We start from the raw sequence: 18,769 nt of genomic DNA, 5'->3' as shown, positions 1-18,769 counted from the left end.
CTGGGTGATTTGACGGGACTCGTGGTTACCACGAATCAGCGTGATGCGGTCCGGGTAGCGGACCTGCAGCGGGAGAGATTAGAGAGATTAGAGAGAGAGATTAGAGAGAGAGATTAGAGAGAGATTAGAGACAAAGTAGACCTGGGTGATTTGACGGGACTCGTGGTTACCACGAATCAGCGTGATGCGGTCCGGGTAGCGGACCTGCAGCGGGAGAGATTAGAGAGAGTTTAGAGAGAGATTAGAGAGAGTTTAGAGAGAGATTAGAGAGAGATTAGAGACAGAGTAGACCTGGGTGATTTGACGGGACTCGTGGTTACCACGAATCAGCGTGATGCGGTCCGGGTAGCGGACCTGCAGCGGGAGAGATTAGAGAGATTAGGGAGAGATTAGAGAGAGATTAGAGAGAGATTAGAGACAGAGTAGACCTGGGTGATTTGACGGGACTCGTGGTTACCACGAATCAGCGTGATGCGGTCCGGGTAGCGGACCTGCAGCGGGAGAGATTAGAGAGATTAGAGAGAGAGATTAGAGAGAGAGATTAGAGAGAGATTAGAGAGAGATTAGAGACAAAGTAGACCTGGGTGATTTGACGGGACTCGTGGTTACCACGAATCAGCGTGATGCGGTCCGGGTAGCGGACCTGCAGCGGGAGAGATTAGAGAGAGTTTATAGAGAGATTAGAGAGAGTTTAGAGAGAGATTAGAGAGAGATTAGAGACAGAGTAGACCTGGGTGATTTGACGGGACTCGTGGTTACCACGAATCAGCGTGATGCGGTCCGGGTAGCGGACCTGCAGCGGGAGAGATTAGAGAGATTAGAGAGAGAGATTAGAGAGAGATTAGAGAGAGATTAGAGACAGAGTAGACCTGGGTGATTTGACGGGACTCGTGGTTACCACGAATCAGCGTGATGCGGTCCGGGTAGCGGACCTGCAGCGGGAGAGATTAGAGAGAGATTAGAGAGAGATTAGAGACAGAGTAGACCTGGGTGATTTGACGGGACTCGTGGTTACCACGAATCAGCGTGATGCGGTCCGGGTAGCGGACCTGCAGCGGGAGAGATTAGAGAGAGATTAGAGAGAGATTAGAGACAGAGTAGACCTGGGTGATTTGACGGGACTCGTGGTTACCACGAATCAGCGTGATGCGGTCCGGGTAGCGCACCTACAGCGGGAGAGATTAGAGAGGTTAGGGAGAGGGGAGAGAGAGGTTAGGGAGGGAGAGAGAGGTTAGGGAGGGAGGAGAGAGGTTAGGGAGGAGAGAGGTTAGGGAGAGAGAGGTTAGGGAGAGAGAGGTTAGGGAGGAGAGGTTAGGGAGAGAGGTTAGGGAGGAGGAGGAGAGAGAGGTTAGGGAGGGAGGTTAGGGAGGAGGAGAGAGAGGTTAGGGGGGCGAGAGGTTAGGGAGGGAGAGAGGTTAGGGGGGAGAGAGGTTAGGGAGGGAGAGGTTAGGGAGAGAGGTTAGGGAGGAGAGGTTAGGGAGGAGAGGTTAGGGAGAGAGGTTAGGGAGGAGGAGGAGAGAGAGGTTAGGGAGGGAGGTTAGGGAGGAGGAGAGAGAGGTTAGGGAGGGAGAGAGGTTAGGGGGGAGAGAGGTTAGGGAGGAGAGAGGTTAGGGAGAGAGAGGTTAGGGAGAGAGAGGTTAGGGAGAGAGGTTAGGGAGGAGAGGTTAGGGAGGAGAGGTTAGGGAGAGAGGTTAGGGAGGAGGAGAGAGAGGTTAGGGGGAGAGAGGTTAGGGAGAGAGAGGTTAGGGAGAGAGGTTAGGGAGAGAGGTTAGGGAGGAGAGGTTAGGGGGGAGAGGTTAGGGAGAGAGGTTAGGGGGGAGAGGTTAGGGAGAGAGGTTAGGGAGAGAGAGGTTAGGGAGAGAGGTTAGTGAGAGAGGTTAGGGAGAGAGGTTAGGGAGAGAGATTAGAGAGAGATTAGGGAGAGATTAGAGAGAGTTTAGGGAGATTAGGGAGATTAGGGATAGAGAGAGATTAGAGAGATTAGGGAGAGTTGAGAGATTAGAGAGAGTTTAGAGAGCGTTTAGGGAGATTAGAGAGAGATTAGAGAGAGAGAGTTTAGGGAGAGTTTAGGGAGAGATTAGAGAGAGATTAGAGAGAGATTAGAGAGAGATTAGAGAGAGATTAGAGAGAGATTAGAGAGAGTTTAGAGAGAGTTTAGAGAGAGTTTAGAGAGAGTTTAGAGAGAGTTTAGGGAGGTTTAGAGAGTTTAGAGAGAGATTAGGGAAAGATTAGAGAGAGTTGAGAGATTAGGGAGAGTTTAGGGAGAGATTAGAGAGAGATTAGGGAGAGATTAGAGAGAGATTAGGGAGAGTTTAGGGAGAGAGATTAGGGGGAGAGATTAGAGAGAGAGATTAGGGAGAGATTAGAGAGAGATTAGAGAGAGATTAGAGAGAGATTCGGGAGAGAGATTAGGGAGAGAGATTAGGGAGAGAGATTAGGGAGAGAGATTAGGGAGAGAGATTAGGGAGAGATTAGAGAGAGATTAGAGAGAGATTAGAGAGAGATTAGAGAGAGATTAGAGAGAGTTTAGAGAGAGTTTAGAGAGAGTTTAGAGAGAGTTTAGAGAGAGTTTAGGGAGGTTTAGAGAGTTTAGAGAGAGATTAGGGAAAGATTAGAGAGAGTTGAGAGATTAGGGAGAGTTTAGGGAGAGATTAGAGAGAGATTAGGGAGAGATTAGAGAGAGATTAGGGAGAGTTTAGGGAGAGAGATTAGGGGGAGAGATTAGAGAGAGAGATTAGGGAGAGATTAGAGAGAGATTAGAGAGAGATTAGAGAGAGATTAGAGAGAGATTAGAGAGAGATTAGAGAGAGATTAGGGAGGGATTAGAGTGGGTGAGCGTGGTGGTGAGCGTGGTGGTGAGCGTGGTGGTGAGTGAGTGGGTGAGTGGAATGGTGAGCGTGGTGGTGAGGGTGGTGGTGAGCGAGTGGGTGAGTGGGATGGTGAGCGTGGTGGTGAGGGTGGTGGTGAGCGTGATGGTGAGCGTGGTGGTGAGCGAGGTGGTGAGCATGGTAGTGAGCGTGGTGGTGAGCGAGTGAGTGGGTGAGTGGGATGGTGAGCGTGGTGGTGAGGGTGGTGGTGAGCGAGTGGGTGAGTGGGATGGTGAGTGGGATGGTGAGAGTGGTGGTGAGCGAGTGGATGAGCGGGATGGTGAGCGAGGTGGTGAGGGTGGTGGTGAGCGAGTTGGTGAGTGGGATGGTGAGCGAGGTGGTGAGCGAGTGGGTGAGCGAGCTGGTGAGCCTGGTGGTGAGCGAGTGGGAGAGCGTGGTGGTGAGCGAGGTGGTGAGCGTAGTTGTGAGCGTGGTGGTGAGCGAGTGGGTAAGTGGGATGGTGAGCAAGGTGGTGAGCGAGGTGGTGAGCGAGTGGGTGAGCGAGGTGGTGAGCGAGGTGGTGAGCGTGGTGGTGAGCTAGTGGGTGAGTGAAATGGTGAGCGAGGTGGTGAGCGAGTGGGTGAGCAAGTGGGTGAGCAAGTGGGTGAGCGAGGTGGTGAGCGAGGTGGTGAGCGAGTGGGTGAGCGAGTGGGTGAGCGAGTGGGTGAGGAGGATGGTGAGCGAGGTGGTGAGCGTGGTGGTGAGCGAGTGGGTGAGTGGGATGGTGAGTGAGCGTGGTGGTGAGCGGGATGGCGAGCGTGGTGGTGAGGGTGGTGGTGAGCGAGTGGATGAGTGGGATGGTGAGCGTGGTGGTGAGCGAGGTGGTGAGCGAGGTGGTGAGCGAGGTGGTGAGCGTGGTGGTGAGCGAGTTGGTGAGCGTGGTGTTGAGCGAGTGGGTGAGCGAGGTGGTGAGCGTGGTGGTGAGCGTGGTGGTGAGCGTGGTGGTGAGCGTGGTGGTGAGCGAGTGGGTGAGCGTGATGGTGAGCGAGTGGGTGAGTGGGATGGTGAGTGAGCGTGGTGGTGAGCGTGGTGGTGAGCGAGTGGGTGAGCGAGGTGGTGAGCGAGTGGGTGAGCGAGGTGGGAAGCGAGTGGGTGAGCGTGGTGGTGAGCGAGTGGGTGAGTGGGATGGTGAGTGAGCGAAATGGCGAGCGTGGTGGTGAGGGTGGTGGTGAGCGAGTGGGTGAGTGGGATGGTGAGCGAGGTGGTGAGCGAGGTGGTGAGCGAGTGGGTGAGTGGGATGGTGAGTGAGCGGGATGGTGAGCGTTGTGGTGAGGGTGGTGGTGAGCGAGTGGGATGGTGAGCGAGGTGGTGAGCGAGGTGGTGAGCGAGTGGGTGAGCGTGGTGGTGAGCGAGTGGGTGAGCGAGGTGGTGAGCGTGGTGGTGAGCGAGTGGGTGAGCGAGGTGGTGAGCGAGTGGGTGAGCAAGGTGGTGAGCGAGGTGGTGAGCGAGGTGGTGAGCGTGGTGGTGAGGTGCTCCACTCACCTTGAGCGCGAGTAGGAGTAGGAAAGTTTCCACGCTGTAGAATCCGCGGTCGACAAAGTCCCCCATGAAGAGATAGTTGGTGTCGGGGACATCTCCTCCCACCTGCGGAGACACGCGGTGAGACACGGGGAGTGAGACACGGGGAGACACGGAGACACACGGTGAGACACAGTGAGACACGGGGAGAGAGACACGGTGAGACACACGGTGAGACACACGGTGAGACACGGTGAGACACAGAGAGACACACGGTGAGACACACGGTGAGACACACGGTGAGACACGGGGAGAGACACGGGGAGAGACACGGGGAGAGACACGGGGAGAGACACGGGGAGAGACACGGGGAGAGACACGGGGAGAGAGACACGGGGAGAGAGACACGGTGAGACACGGTGAGACACGGGGAGAGAGACACGGGAAGAGAGACACGGGGAGAGACACGAGGGGTGAGACGCGGAGAGACACGGAGACACGGTGAGACACGAGGGGAGAGACGCGGGGGAGACGCGGAGAGAGACACGGGGAGAGAGACACGGGGAGAGACACGCGGGGAGACACGCGGGGAGACACGCGGGGAGACACGCGGGGAGACACGGGGAGAGACACGCGGGGAGACACGCGGGGAGACACGCGGGGAGAGACACGGGGGGAGACACGGGGGGAGACACGCGGGGAGACACGCGGGGAGACACGGGGAGAGACACGGTGAGACACACGGTGAGACACACGGTGAGAGACACGCGGGGAGACACGGTGAGACACGCGGGGAGACACGGGGAGACACGGGGAGACACGGGGAGACACGCGGGGAGACACGGGGAGAGACACGGTGAGACACGCGGGGAGACACGGTGAGACACGCGGGGAGACACACGGGGAGACACGCGGTGAGACACACGGTGAGACACGGAGACACAGGAGAGAGACACGGGGAGACACACGGTGAGACACGCGGGGAGACACGCGGGGAGACACAGCAGAGAGACACGGGGAGACACAGAGACACGGTGAGACACGAGGGGAGAGACACGAGGGGAGAGACACGGTGAGACACGGAGACACGGTGAGACACGAGGGGAGAGACACGGGGGGAGAGACGCGGGGAGAGACGTGGGGAGACACGGGGAGAGACACGGGGAGAGACACGGGGAGAGACACGGGGAGAGACACGGGGAGAGAGACACGGGGAGAGAGACACGCGGTGAGACACGCGGTGAGACACGCAGTGAGACACGCGGAGACACGCAGTGAGACACGGGGAGACACGCAGTGAGACACGCAGGGAGAGACACGGGGAGACACGCAGTGAGACACGCAGTGAGACACGCAGTGAGACACGCGGTGAGACACGCGGTGAGACACGCAGTGAGACACGCGGTGAGACACGCAGTGAGACACGCGGTGAGACACGCAGTGAGACACGCAGTGAGACACGCAGTGAGACACGCAGTGAGACACGGGGAGACATGCAGGGAGAGACACGGGGAGACACGCAGTGAGACACGGGGAGACACGCAGTGAGACACGCGGTGAGAGACACGGGGAGACACGCAGTGAGACACGCAGTGAGACACGGGGTGAGACACGCAGGGAGAGACACGGGGAGACACGCAGTGAGACACGCAGTGAGACACGGGGTGAGACACGCAGGGAGAGACACGGGGAGACACGCAGTGAGACACGCAGTGAGACATGCAGTGAGACACGGGGAGACACGCAGGGAGAGACACGGGGAGACACGCAGTGAGACACGGGGAGACACGGGGAGACACGCAGTGAGACACGGGGAGACACGCAGTGAGACACGGGGAGACACGCAGTGAGACACGCGGTGAGAAACGCGGTGAGACACGCAGTGAGACACGGGGAGACACGCAGTGAGACACGCGGTGAGACACGCAGTGAGACACGGGGAGACACGCGGTGAGACACGGGGAGACACGGGGAGACACGCGGTGAGAGACGGGGGGAGAGACACGGGGGGAGAGAGACACGGGGAGACACGGGGGGAGAGACACGCGGGGAGACACGGGGGGAGAGACGCGGGGGGAGAGACGCGGGGGGAGACACGCGGGGAGAGACACGCGGGGAGAGAGACACGGGGAGAGAGACACGCGGGGAGAGACACGCGGGGAGAGACACGCGGGGAGAGAGACACGGGGAGAGAGACACGCGGGGAGAGACACGCGGGGAGAGACACGCGGGGAGAGACACGCGGGGAGAGACACGCGGGGAGAGACACGCGGGGAGAGACACGCGGGGAGAGACACGCGGGGAGAGAGACGCGGGGAGAGAGACGCGGGGAGAGACACGCGGGGAGAGACACGCGGGGAGAGACACGCGGGGAGAGACACGCGGGGAGAGACACGCGGGGAGAGACACGCGGGGAGAGACACGCGGGGAGAGACACGGGGAGAGACACGGGGAGAGACAAGCGGGGAGAGACGCGCGGGAGACGCGCGGGGAGAGAGACGCGGGGAGAGACACGCGGGGAGAGACACGCGGGGAGAGAGACGCGGGGAGAGACACGCGGGGAGAGACACGCGGGGAGAGACACGCGGGGAGAGAGACGCGGGGAGAGAGACACGGGGAGAGAGACACGGGGAGAGAGACACACGGGGAGAGACACACGGGGAGAGAGACACACGGGGAGAGAGACACACGGGGAGAGAGACACACGGGGAGAGAGACACACGGGGAGAGAGACACGGGGAGAGAGACACACGGGGAGAGAGACACACGGGGAGAGAGACACACGGGGAGAGAGACACGGGGGGAGAGACACGGGGGGAGAGACACGGGGGGAGAGACACGGGGGGAGAGACACGGGGGGAGAGACACGGGGAGAGAGAGACACGCGGGGAGAGAGAGACACGCGGGGAGAGAGAGACACGCGGGGAGAGACACGCGGGGGGAGAGACACGGGGGGAGAGACACGGGGGGAGAGACACGGGGGGAGAGACACGGGGGGAGAGACACGGGGGGAGAGACACGGGGGGAGAGACACGGGGGGAGAGACACGGGGGGAGAGACACGGGGGGAGAGACACGGGGGGAGAGACACGGGGGGAGAGACACGGGGGGAGACACGGGGGGAGAGACACGGGGGGAGAGACACGGGGAGAGAGACACGGGGAGAGAGACACGGGGAGAGAGACACGGGGAGAGAGACACGGGGAGAGAGACACGCGGGGAGAGACACGCGGGGAGAGACACGCGGGGAGAGAGACGCGGGGAGAGAGACGCGGGAAGAGAGACGCGGGGAGAGAGACGCGGGGAGAGAGACACGGGGAGAGAGACACACGGGGAGAGAGACACACGGGGAGAGAGACACACGGGGAGAGAGACACACGGGGAGAGAGACACACGGGGAGAGAGACACACGGGGAGAGAGACACACGGGGAGAGAGACGCGGGGGAGAGAGACACGGGGAGAGAGACACGGGGAGAGAGACACACGGGGAGAGAGACACACGGGGAGAGAGACACACGGGGAGAGAGACACACGGGGAGAGAGACACACGGGGAGAGAGACACGGGGGAGAGAGACACACGGGGAGAGAGACACACGGGGAGAGAGACACACGGGGAGAGAGACACGGGGGGAGAGACACGGGGGGAGAGACACGGGGGGAGAGACACGGGGGGAGAGACACGGGGGGAGAGACACGGGGAGAGAGAGACACGCGGGGAGAGAGAGACACGCGGGGAGAGAGAGACACGCGGGGAGAGACACGCGGGGAGAGAGACACGGGGGGAGAGACACGGGGGGGAGAGACACGGGGGGAGAGACACGGGGGGAGAGACACGGGGGGAAGACACGGGGGAGAGACACGGGGGGAGAGACACGGGGGGAGAGACACGGGGGAGAGACACGGGGGGAGAGACACGGGGGGAGAGACACGGGGGGAGACACGGGGGGAGAGACACGGGGGGAGAGACACGGGGAGAGAGACACGGGGAGAGAGACACGGGGAGAGACACGGGGAGAGAGAACGGGGAGAGAGACACGGGGGGGAGAGCACGGAAGAGACACGCGGGGAGAGACACGCGGGGAGAGACACGCGGGGAGAGAGACGCGGGGAGAGAGACGCGGGGAGAGACGCGCGGGGAGAGAGGCGCGGGGAGAGAGACGCGGGGAGAGGACACGCGGGGAGGAGACACGCGGGGAGAGACACGCGGGGAGAGAGACGCGGGAGAGAGACGCGGGGGAGAGAGACGCGGGGAGAGAGACACGGGGAGAGAGACACGGGGAGAGAGACACACGGGGAGAGAGACACACGGGGAGAGAGACACACGGGGAGAGAGACACACGGGAGAGAGACACACGGGGAGAGAGACACACGGGGAGAGAGACACACGGGGGAGAGAGAACCACGCGGGAGAGACACGCGGGGAGAGACACGCGGGGAGAGACACGGGGGGAGAGACACGGGGGGAGAGACACGGGGGGAGAGACACGGGGGGAGAGACACACGGGGGGAGAGACACACGGGGAGAGACACGGGGGGAGAGACACGGGGGGAGAGACAGGGGGAGAGACACACGGGGAGAGAGACACACGGGAGAGAGACACACGGGGAGAGAGAGACACACGGGAGAGAGACACACGGGGAGAGAGACACACGGGGAGAGAGACACACGGGGAGAGAGACACGGGGAGAGAGACACTGGGAGAGAGACACGGGGAGAGAGACACGGGGGGAGAGACACGGGGGGAGAGAGACACGGGGGGAGAGAGACACGGGGGGAGAGAGACAGGGGGGAGAGAGACACGGGGGGAGAGAGACACGGGGGGAGAGAGACACGGGGGAGAGAGACACGGGGGGAGAGAGACACGGGGGGAGAGACACGGGGGGAGAGACACGGGGGGAGAGACACGGGGGGAGAGACACGGGGGGAGAGACACGGGGGGAGAGACACGGGGAGAGAGACACGGGGAGAGAGACACGGGGGGAGAGACACGGTGAGAGACACGGGGAGAGAGACACGGGGAGAGAGACACGGGGAGAGAGACACGGGGAGAGAGACACGGGGAGAGAGACACGGGGAGAGAGACACGGGGAGAGAGACACGGGGAGAGAGACACGGGGAGAGAGACACGGGGAGAGAGACACACGGGGAGAGAGACACACGGGGAGAGAGACACACGGGGAGAGAGACACACGGGGAGAGAGACACACGGGGAGAGAGACACGGGGAGAGAGACACTGGGAGAGAGACACGGGGAGAGAGACACGGGGGGAGAGACACGGGGGGAGAGAGACACGGGGGGAGAGAGACACGGGGGGAGAGAGACACGGGGGGAGAGAGACACGGGGGGAGAGAGACACGGGGGGAGAGAGACACGGGGGGAGAGAGACACGGGGGGAGAGAGACACGGGGGGAGAGAGACACGGGGGGAGAGACACGGGGGGAGAGACACGGGGGGAGAGACACGGGGGGAGAGACACGGGGGGAGAGACACGGGGGGAGAGACACGGGGGGAGAGACACGGGGGGAGAGACACGGGGAGAGAGACACGGGGAGAGAGACACGGGGGGAGAGACACGGGGAGAGAGACACGGGGAGAGAGACACGGGGAGAGAGACACGGGGAGAGAGACACGGGGAGAGAGACACGGGGAGAGAGACACGGGGAGAGAGACACGGGGAGAGAGACACGGGGAGAGAGACACGGGGAGAGAGACACGGGGGGAGAGACACGGGGGGAGAGACACGGGACACGGGGAGAGAGACACACGGGGAGAGAGACACACGGGGAGAGAGACACACGGGGAGAGAGACACAGAGAGAGAGACACACGGGGGGAGAGACACGGGGAGAGAGACACGGTAGTTGGCGTTTGGGACATGAGCTGACCTTGAAGAGCTCCTTGAGGTCGTAGAACTGGCCGTGGATGTCCCCACAAACCTGTGGGGTGAGGGTTGGAGGCCGGGCAAGGGGGCAGGGGTTGTGCAAATGCAGCAAAAATCACAACCATCAACGTGGTCGCCATTGCTCACCAGTAGAATCGCCATCGTCATCATTACGATCCATCATCATCATCACCATCATCATCATCCCAGCAATATCATCATTATCATCATCATCCCAGTAATATCATCGTCACCACCATGATCCCAGTAATATCGTCGTCATCATCCCAGCAATATCCTCATCATCATCATCATCCCAGCAATATCATCATTATCATCATCATCCCAGTAATATCATCGTCACCATCATCACCCCAGCAATATCATCGTCATGATCATCATCATCATCATCGCAATATCATCGTCATGATCATCATCATCATAATCCCAGTAATATCATCATCATCACCATCACCATCACAGCAATAGCATCGTCATGACCATCATCATCATCATCCCAGCAATATCACCGTCACGATAATCATCATCCCAGCAATATCATCGTCATCATCATCCTAGCAATATCATCGTCATGATCATCATCATCATCCCAGGAATATCACTATCACGATCATCATCATCATCATCCCAGCAATATCATCGTCACGATTATCATCATCACCATCATCATCACAGCAATATCACCGTCATGACCATCATCATCATCATCATCCCAGCAATATCACCGTCACGATCATCATCATCCCAGCAATATCATCGTCATCATCATCATCACAGCAATATCGTCATGATCATCATCATCATCATCATCCCAGCAATATCACCGTCGCGATCTGCACCACGTGGTGATGATGACATCAGCCACGTGGTGTGAGCTGCCATCACCTCATGGTGATGGTGATGACATCAGCCACGTGGTGTGAGCTGCCATCACCACGTGGTGATGGTGATGATGATATAAGCCACGTGGTGTGAGCTGCCACCACCACGTGGTGATGATGATGATGACATCAGCCACGTGGTGTGAGCTGCCACCACCACGTGGTGATGATGATGATGACATCAGCCACGTGGTGTGAGCTGCCACCACCACGTGGTGATGATGATGATGACATCAGCCACGTGGTGTGAGCTGCACCACGTGGTGATGATGATGATGACATCAGCCACGTGGTGTGAGCTGCCATCACCACGTGATGATGATGATGACATCAGCCACGTGGTGTGAGCTGCCACCACCACGTGGTGATGATGGGCAGGTCGCCCGTCTGAACTCAGAGCTACACAGCAGCTCAGAGTTGTGCCTCACCTCCCTGGTCCAACCGAACAACAACAACAACAACACTGGGTGGCAGTGGGCCACAGCACGCGTACCGTGACCGGGGAGTCCACGCGCTGCACGTTGCTCTCCTCCACCAGAATCTCCCTGTAGAAGGAGTGGGGGGGGGGGGTGGGTGAAAACACAAGCCCGGGAGTGAGCGAGTCAGTGGGCGGGCGAGCGGGTGGGCGAGCGAGCGGGCGGGCGAGCGGGCGGGCGAGCGGGCGGGCGAGCGGGCGGGCGAGCGGGCGGGCGAGCGGGCGAGCGGGTGGGTGGACGAGTGGGTGGGTAGGGGAGCGGGTGGGTGGGCGAGCGGGTGGGTGGGCGAATGAGTGGCTGGATGAGCGAGCGGGTGAACGAGTGACTGGGTGAGTGAGCGAGTGGCTGGGTGAGTAAGCGAGTGGGCGAGCGAGTGACTGGGCGAGTTAGGGAGTGACTGGGCGAGTTAGCGAGTGGGTGAGCGAGTGGCTGCATTAGCGAGTGAGCGAGTGGCCGAGCGAGTGGCTGGGCGAGTGAGCAGCTGGGTTAGCGAGCGAGTGGCTGGGCGAGTGAGCGAGTGGGCGAGCGAGTAGTTGGGTGAGTGAGCGAGTGGCCGAGCGAGTGGCTGGGCGAGTGAGCGAGTGGGCGAGCGAGTAGTTGGGTTAGCGATCGAGTGGCTGGGCGAGTGAGCGAGCGAGTGGCTGGGTGAGTGGGCGAGTGGGTGGGCGAGCGAGTGACTGGGCGAGCGAGTGGCTGGATGAGTGAGCGAGTGGCTGGGCGAGTGAGCGAGTGGCTGGGTGAGTGAGCGAGTGGCTGGGCGAGTGAGCGAGTGGCTGGGTGAGTGAGCGAGTGGCTGGGCGAGCGAGTGGGTGGGCGAGCGAGTGACTGGGCGAGCGAGTGGCTGGGGGAGCGAGTGGCTGGGTGAGTGAGCGAGTGGGCGGGTGAATGGCTGGGCGAGTGAGCGAGTGGGCGAATGAGCGAGTGTGCGAGCGAGTGAATGGGCGAGTAGTTGGGTCAGCGAGCGAGTTACTGGGCGAGTGAGCGAGTGGGCGGGTGAATGGCTGGGTGAGTGAGCGAGTGGGCGAGCGAGTGACTGGGCGAGTGAGCGAGTGTGCGAGCGAGTGGCTGGGTTAGCGAGCGAGTGACTGGGCGAGTGAGCGAGTGGGCGAGCGAGTAGTTGGGTTAGCGATCGAGTGGCTGGGCGAGTGAGCGAGCGAGTGGCTGGGTAAGTGAGCGAGTGGGTGGGCGAGCGAGTGACTGGGCGAGCGAGTGACTGGGCGAGCGAGTGGCTGGGCGAGCGAGTGGCTGGGCGAGCGAGTGGCTGGGAGAATGGCTGGCCGAGTGAGCGAGTGGGCGAGTGAGCGAGTGGGCGAGCGAGTGACTGGGCGAATGAGCGAGTGTGCGAGCGAGTGAATGGGCGAGTAGTTGGGTCAGCGAGCGAGTTACTGGGCGAGCGAGTGGCTGGGTTAGCGAGCAAGTGACTGGGCGAGTGAGTAGTTGGGTCAGCAAGCGAGTGGCTGGGTGAGTGAGCGAGTGGGCGGGTGAATGGCTGGGTGAGTGAGCGAGTGGGCGAGCGAGTGACTGGGCGAGTGAGCGAGTGTGCGAGCGAGTGCTTGGGTCAGCGAGCGAGTGACTGGGCGAGTGAGCGAGTGGGCGAGCGAGTGAACGGGCGAGTGAACGGGCGAGCGAGTAGTTGGGTCAGCGAGCGAGTGGCTGGGCGAGTGAGCGAGTGAGTGGGTGAATGGCTGGGTGAGTGAGCGAGTGGACGAGCGAGTGACTGGGCGAGTGAGCGAGTGGGCGAGCGAGTGACTGGGCGAGTGAGCGAGTGTGCAAGCGAGTGGCTGGGTTAGTGAGCGAGTGGGGAGCGAGTGACTGGGCGAGTGAGCGAGTGGGCGAGCGAGTGAACGGGCGAGTGAACGGGCGAGCGAGTAGTTGGGTCAGCGAGCGAGTGGCTGGGAGAGTGAGCGAGTGGGCGAGCGAGTGACTGGGCGAGCGAGTAGTTGGGTTAGCGAGTGAGTGGCTGGGCGAGTGAGCGAGCGAGTGGCTGGGTGAGTGAGCGAGTGGGTGGGTGAATGGCTGGGTGAGTGAGCGAGTGGACGAGCGAGTGGCTGGGCGAGTGAGCGAGTGTGCAAGCGAGTGGTTGGGTTAGGGAGCGAGTTGCTGGGCGAGTGAGTGGCCGGGTGAATGGCTGGGTGAGTGAGCGATTGGGTGAGCGATTAGCTGGGCTAGCAAGCGAGTGACTGGGCGAGTGAGTGTACGAGCGAGCGGCTGGATTAGCGAGCGAGTTGCTGGGCGAGTGAGTGGGCGAGCGAGTGGCTGGTTGAGTGAGCAATTGGGTGAGCGAGTAGCTGGGCGAGTGAGCGAGTGGGTGAGCGAGTGACTGGGTGAGTAAGCGAGTGGGCGAGCGAGTGGCTGGGTGACTGAGCGAGTAGGCGAGCGAGTGACTGGGCGAGTGAGCGAGTGCACAAGCGAGCGGCTGGATTAGCGAGCGAGCTACTGGGCGGGTGAGTGGCCGGGTGAATGGCTGGGTGAGTGAGCGATTGGGTGAGCGAGTAGCTGGGCTAGTAAGCGAGTGGGTGAGCGGGTGGCTGGGTGGGTGAGCGAGTGGGCGAGCGAGTGGCTGGGTTAGCGAGCAAGTGGCTGGGTTAGCGATCGGAGGTTGGCGAGCGAGTGGCTGGGTGGGTGAGCGAGTGGCTGGGTGAGCGAGTGGCTGGGTGGGTGAGCTAGTGGCTGGGTGGGTGGGTGAGCGAGTGGCTGGGTGGGTGAGCGAGTGGATGGGTGGGTGAGCGAGTGGCTGCGTGGGTGAGCGAGCGAGCGAGCGAGTGGACGAGCGAATGGCTGGGTTAGCGAGCGAGTGGCTGGGTGAGCGAGTGGCTGGGCGAGCGAGTGGCTGGGCGAGCGAGTGGCTGGGTGAGCGAGTGGCTGGGTGAGCGAGTGACTGGGCGAGTGAGCGAGTGGCTGGGTGAGCGAGTGGCTGGGTGAGCGAGAGAGTGGCTGGGTGGGTGGGCGAGTGTCTGGGTGGGTGAGCGAGCGAGTGGGCGAGCGAGTGGCTGGGTGGGTGAGCGAATGGCTGGGTTGGCGAGCGAGCGTGCGGTGTGGGTGGGAGAGTGGCTGGGTGGGTGAGCGAGCGGGCGAGTGGCTGGGTGAGCGAGAGGCTGGGTGGGTGAGCGAGTGGCTGGGTGGGTGAGCGAGCGAGTGGGTGAGCAAGTGTCTGGGTGGGTGAGCGAGTGGGTGGGCGAGTGGCTGGGTGGGCGAGTGACTCACCGCGCCTTGGCACAGAGGGCCTTCACCTCGGCCTCCTTGATGAGTTCACAGCGGCGCAGCTGCTCGATCTGCCGGTCCAGGTCGCTCGTCTCGGCCATCACCCCCAGCGTCCCCCGAGCCTCAAGACAAACACAAAGATCCTCGATGGTGTCTACGGGTCTCTGTGGGTCTCTGTGTGAGTCAATCTATGGGTCTCTGTGTGAGTGAGTCAATGGGTTTCTGTGTGAGTGAGTCTATGGGTCTCTGTGAGTGAGTCTATGGGTCTCTGTGTGAGTGAGTCTATGGGTCTCTGTGTGAGTGAGTCTATGGGTCTCTGTGTGAGTGAGTCTATGGGTCTCTGTGCGAGTGAGTCTATGGGCCTCTGTGTGATGAGTCAATGGGCCTCTGTGTGATGAGTCAATGGGTCTCTGTGTGAATGAGTCTATGGGTCTCTCTGTGAGTGAGTCTATGGGTCTCTGTGTGAGTGAGTCTATGGGTCTCTCTGTGAGTCTGTCTCTCTGTGTGAGTCAATTTATGGGTCTCTGTGTGAGTCTATGGGTCTCTCTGTGAGTGTCTCTCTGTGTGAGTCAATTTATGGGTCTCTGTGTGAGTGAGTCTATGGGTCTCTGTATAAGTGAGTCTATGGGTCTCTGTGTGAGTGTCTATGGGTCTTTGTGCGCGCGAATCTTTGGGTTTCTGTGTGAGTGAGTCTATGGGTCTCTGTGTGAGTGAGTCTATGGGTCTCTGTGTGAGTGAGTATATGGGTCTTTGTGTGAGTGAGTCTATGGGTCTCTGTGTGAGTCTATGGGTCTCTGTGTGATGAGTCTATGGGTCTCTGTGTGATGAGTCTATGGGTCTCTGTGTGAGTGAGTCTATGGGTCTCTGTGCAAGTGAGTCTATGGGTCTGTGTGTGAGTGAGTCTATGTGCGAGTCCGTCTATGGGTCTCTGTGTAGTGAGTCTATGGGTCTCTGTACGAGTGAGTCTATGGGTCTCTGTGTGAGTGTCTATGGGTCTTTGTGTGTGCGAATCTTTGGGTTTCTGTGTGAGTGAGTCTATGGGTCTCTGTGCGAATGAGTCTATGGGTCTCAGTGTGTGAGTCTATGTCTCTCTGTGAGTCTATGGGTTTCTGTATGAGTGAGTCTATGACTCTCAGTGTGAGTGAGTCTATGGGTTACTGTGTGAGTCTATGGGTCTCTGTGCGAGTCTATGGGTCTCTGTGCGAGTCTATGGTCTCTGTGCGAGTCTATGGGTCTCTGTGCGAGTCTATGGGTCTCTGTGCGAGTCTATGGGTCTCTGTGCGAGTCTATGGGGCTCTGTGCGAGTCTATGGGGCTCTGTGCGAGTCTATGGGTCTCTGTGCGAGTCTATGGGTCTCTTTGCGAGTCTATGGGTCTCTGTGCGAGTCTATGGGTCTCTGTGCGAGTCTATGGGTCTCTGTGCGAGTCTATGGGTCTCTGTGCGAGTCTATGGGTCTCTGTGCGAGTCTATGGGTCTCTGTGCGAGTCTATGGGTCTCTGTGCGAGTCTATGGGTCTCTGTGCGAGTCTATGGGTCTCTGTGTGAGTGAGTCTATGGGTCTCTGTGTGAGTGAGTCTATGGGTCTCTGTGTGAGTGAGTCTATGGGTCTCTGTGTGAGTGAGTCTATGGGTCTCTGAGTGAGTCTTTGTCTCTCTGTGTAAGTGAGCCTTTGTCTCTCTGTGTGAGTGAGTCTATGGATCTCTGTGTGAGTGAGTCTTTGTCTCTCTGTGTGAGTGATTCTATGGCTCTCTGGGTTGCCATAGCCCACGCCCGCACGCCTTTGTCTCTTATTAGACACACACACACAGTAACACACAAAGATCCCCCGTGTAGCCCAAACAGACTATTGGGGCAAGTGCTGTTAGCAAGCACCTACGAAGGCCGCCACGGCACACGAGCGGGTGGGTGTCCGGCCGCCTTTGTCTCCCCCAGTGGCGATGTTTTACTACACACCATCATACCAAGGTACTCACTTGAGGCCGAGTCGACCTAGGGGAAGTTCCGGTGACTGGCTCAGTTAATTCGTCACAATTGGTGTTGTTGGGCGTGAGCGGGAATCGAACTCGGATCACAATCAAAACCCACCTCTCGCTCGCTCGCCTCCAACAACAACCAACAACAACAACACAACGTTAGTCACGCGTTTAACCCTTCAAATATCCGTACACCCCACCCCGTGCGGCCTACCCAGGCCTTACCGGGACAAGGCGAGGGTCTCCCGGTATGGAATCTAGGCGAGAGTGGGTGGGATGGAGGGAGGCCGGTAAACCGAGGCGAATTCAACTTTTTTTGAGTGATGTGATATATAAATAAGCAACAGATTTAACAACTTTCGTCACCCACTTAACTCTTAAAATATCTGCACCCACCTCCTCACCCACTCCGTGCGGCCTAACCAGGCCTTACCGGGGGAAGTGGAGGGTTTCCCGGTATGCAATCTAGGCGAGAGAGGCCGGCAAATTGGGAAGGCCAATTAAACTTTTCTCGTGTAATATACAAATAAAATAATCAACAACACACGTTTTATAAATTTAGTCACATTTAACCCTTAAAATAGCTGTACTTCATCCCCACTCCATGCGGCCTATCCAGGCTTAACCGGTGGAGGCGAGGGTCTCTCGGTATGGAATCTAGGCGAGAGAGTACGGGGGGGGGGGGGAGACCGGTAAACCGTGAAGACCAATTCCACTTTTTTTGTAACATGAAAATGAAATAAACCACCCCACCCACTACCGCCCCGGCGAGGAGGCGCGGGTGGATATAGAAACAACAACACACATTTAACAACTTTAATCAGACATTTAACAACTTTTGTCGTACATTTAACCCTTAAAATGTCCGTAACCCCCCCCCACCCACCGCGTGCGGCCTACCCAGGCTTTACCGGGGAAAGGCGAGGGTCTCCCGGTATGCAATCTAGGCCAGTTAGTAGGGTGGCGGGACGCCGGTAAACCGGGAAGGCGAATTCAACAATTTTTCGTAATATACAAACAACACACATTTAACAACTTTAGGTCACACAATTAACAACTTTTGTCATACATTTAACCCTTAAAATATCCGTACCCCGCCCCCCCGTGCGGCCTACCCAGGCTTTCCCGGGGGAAGGCGAGGGTCTTCGGTATGCAATCTAGGCAAGCGAATTGGGGGGGGGGGGCGGTAAACCGGGAGGGCCAATTCAACTCTTTATCGTCTTTATTGTAACGTCGAAATAAAATGAACCACCCCGAGGAGGAGAGGGTGAAGACTTACGAGGCGCCTCGTTGCTTTCACGAAGAGCCCTGAGGGGGAGGCGGAGGAGGAGAAAGGGGTGAGGGGGCGACAGATCCGAGCCGGCTCCCCTCAAATACTAACATCGACTCCAATGAGAATCCCTACAACGCATAAGCAGGGGCCGGGGGCCAGCAGTGATTCGATTTCGCAGTCCGCTTAAGCAAGGGGGACAACCACAACGGCAACTTCCTCTTCCGGAAGAAGCTCCGAAGACAATGCAATGGTTAATGATCTCTTCCGGAAGACGTTTTTTTGTTTTATTGGAAGGATCTTCCGAAACTGGATTTAACATTGACGTCTATGGCTAGCGATCTTCCGGAAGACGCTGCCATCAACACAACGGCAGATTGCTCTCCCGGAAGACGTGTACTAGTTTTATTGGTAGGTTCTACCTGAAACTGGATTTAACATTGACGTCTATGGCTAGCGATCTTCCGGAAGACGCTGCCATTCTCACCACAACGGCAGTTTGCTCTTCCGGAAGATGTGTACTCGTTTTATTGGTGGGTTCTACCTGAAAATGAATTTAACATTGACGTCTATGGCTAGCGATCTTCCGGAAGACGCTGCCATCGGCACCACCACGGCAGATTGCTCTTCCGGAAGACGTGTACTAGTTTTATTGGTAGGTTCTACCTGAAACTGGATTTAACATTGACGTCTATGGCTAGCGATCTTCCGGAAGACGCTGCCATCAACACCACCACGGC

General features: G+C 59.1%; 1 protein-coding gene across 5 annotated transcripts in view; it reads right to left on the bottom strand.

Moving 5' to 3' along the window:
- Window positions 1-18,199, bottom strand: part of PPP4C (protein phosphatase 4 catalytic subunit) — a 29,349-nt gene extending 11,150 nt beyond the window's left edge. Inside the window, exons 1-6 of one of the 5 annotated variants that reach the window (XM_076057695.1) lie at window positions 18,039-18,199; window positions 16,985-17,016; window positions 14,791-14,909; window positions 11,604-11,655; window positions 10,213-10,263; window positions 4,350-4,451 (exon numbers count right to left, since the gene is read on the bottom strand). In XM_076057695.1, coding sequence (XP_075913810.1) covers window positions 4,350-4,451; window positions 10,213-10,263; window positions 11,604-11,655; window positions 14,791-14,888 — 303 coding nt within the window. In that variant the 5' untranslated portion in view covers window positions 14,889-14,909; window positions 16,985-17,016; window positions 18,039-18,199. Of the gene's footprint in view, window positions 1-4,349; window positions 4,452-10,212; window positions 10,264-11,603; window positions 11,656-14,790; window positions 14,911-16,759; window positions 16,905-16,984; window positions 17,017-17,155; window positions 17,417-18,038 lie in introns of those variants that run through there. The other 4 variants (XM_076057694.1, XM_032944006.2, XM_076057696.1 and 1 more) reach the window with 4 other exon arrangements.
- Between the last annotated feature and the right edge of the window lie 570 nt (window positions 18,200-18,769).

This window comes from Petromyzon marinus, chromosome 84 (genome assembly GCF_048934315.1).
Source record: "Petromyzon marinus isolate PM22_M1 ecotype Great Lakes invasive population chromosome 84, UKy_Petmar_22M1.pri1.0, whole genome shotgun sequence".
Classification (NCBI taxonomy): domain Eukaryota; kingdom Metazoa; phylum Chordata; class Hyperoartia; order Petromyzontiformes; family Petromyzontidae; genus Petromyzon; species Petromyzon marinus.
Note: the sequence above shows the minus strand (reverse complement) of the source record. Positions and strands in the feature narration are given on the sequence as shown.